The sequence below is a fragment of the Octopus bimaculoides genome, chromosome 26 (assembly GCF_001194135.2).
Source record: "Octopus bimaculoides isolate UCB-OBI-ISO-001 chromosome 26, ASM119413v2, whole genome shotgun sequence".
Lineage (NCBI taxonomy): Eukaryota > Metazoa > Mollusca > Cephalopoda > Octopoda > Octopodidae > Octopus > Octopus bimaculoides.
The window spans coordinates 2,913,111-2,915,012 of record NC_069006.1 but is presented as its reverse complement, the minus strand read 5'-3'; the positions used below and the strand labels follow the sequence as shown (position 1 = coordinate 2,915,012).

Sequence of the window (1,902 nt, the reverse complement as noted above, 5' to 3'; positions counted from 1 at the left end):
TAGATAGATAGATAGATAGATAGATAGATAGATAGATAGATAGATAGATAGATAGATAGATATATGAAATAGTGTACATTTAAACACAAGAGAAAACTGCCTTCAGCAAGCAGTGTTTACACGCTAGAAGGAGCAGTCAAAACGACCAAAGCCACATTTAAGAGCAATCTTCAAAAGGAATGAAAAATATATACATAAAATATATAGGGTAGCGAGTTTTTTTTTTAAATTTCACTACCACTGGCCTAGTATGTATAAAAAGTCAATAGACAGTATATTCTCAATATAAAATAGTGTATATATACATATATATAAATATTTGCTTCAACAACAAAGCGAAACCCTACACCTGTCCAAACTGTACTGGTAGCGGAAGAAAAACTAGAGACAATTCATTAACTTGCATGAAAAGATCATTACCACCTGCCCTGCTTTGCTAGCGCTGTATCAATGACTGTGCAAACCATAAAACGTTTTTTCTATCACACATTTTGCGTCCTTATGAAATGCATTGTGTAATACGTCATACATTAAATAACCACCAAGACAAATTTTACTTTTCGTTCGTTTAAGACCACAAAAATAAAACCAGTTATGTACTGAGGACAATATAATTCATATCGTCGAAGGGATGTACTCTTTATGTTGCATGCCTCGTTTCTCTGTTTGTTTTTTTCGATGTTCGAAAAAAGTTCGTTTTCTGTTTTCGTTTTTCTGTTTTCGTTTCTAATTGTGTTTTGCTTTTTTTTTTATGTTCTGTACCCATATATGCATGTATGTATACATATAGATGTAGGTATGTACATATATGTATGGATACATGCATATATATATATATATATATATATATATATATAGTGTGTGTGTGTGTGTGTGTCTACATAGTAATTTTACAATTCTGTATTTCTGAGAGAAGTAGTTTTTTTTTAATATTATGTATGAGTCGAAGTGGTTTCATTATTTTAATCGTAGGTTTTCACTACGTTTCGGCTGAGTACACTCCAGCCTTCAGTTGCCTTATAAACCTGGCACTGTCTACGAATATAATGCAGTGGATAAAGGCGCTTAATGCAGTGCAGCCATCTAGAGGTTGTGAGTTCAATTTCGAGCAAGACACTTGAGTGAATCACAAGACACCGGAAAAAGGGCGGAACGTGAAGAGCCGAAACTTAGTGAGGAGCAACAACGGAGACGGGGACACCATTCCGGTTATTATATAAATCAGCAATTTTAGTTTGGAAGTAAATGCAATACTCACAGATAGAAAGTTAAAATAAGCACAGCTACGAGTGCCAAAGTAGTGGCATAATCTGTCAAGCCGAACACATCCATCGTTACTCTTGCCTTGTTAGCGAATTAAGTGTTTATATAATCGTATGCCAAATATTAACAGTTTTCTAAGATAAACCACTCTTATACACCTCTCTCACCCTCTCAAAAATCTATTCATATCTCTTACACTATTTTTCTTTCTCTCTCTGACTGCTTCTCTCTTTCTTTTATGCTTACCGCTCACTACCTCAGTCACATTACTCTCCTTCGCCCACTTTAGTGTTGTTGTTTTATCATTCATTGATTCTAGTTTTCCAACCCCTTCCTTTGAACATGTGACGAAATAACTGTGGCGATTGCATTTTCAGTCAGTGCAATTTACACAATCCTTCGATGTATAATATATCTTATATTTACCTAATATGGTTGCTTAATTTGATTCAACGAAAGGTTAACTTGCTCTGTACGTTGTTTAACCTGGTAACAAATAGATAACCACAGTACTATAAACTCCACGTCGACGCACACATACACATACACAGGCATACGAACACACATACATATATACACAAATCTATGTACACACACACACACATATTTACGTATACAATATACACACACACATTATAT

General features: G+C 34.4%; 1 protein-coding gene across 1 annotated transcript in view; it reads right to left on the bottom strand.

Annotated features, from left to right (window-relative positions):
* The window catches only part of LOC106879338 (cytochrome P450 3A21), a 113,051-nt gene extending 111,550 nt beyond the window's left edge, over positions 1-1,501 (bottom strand). Inside the window, exon 1 of the mRNA XM_052976881.1 lies at positions 1,259-1,501. Within this exon, the coding sequence (XP_052832841.1) occupies positions 1,259-1,332 (74 nt within the window). The 5' untranslated portion in view covers positions 1,333-1,501. The remainder of the gene's footprint in view (positions 1-1,258) is intronic.
* Positions 1,502-1,902: the final 401 nt, after the last annotated feature.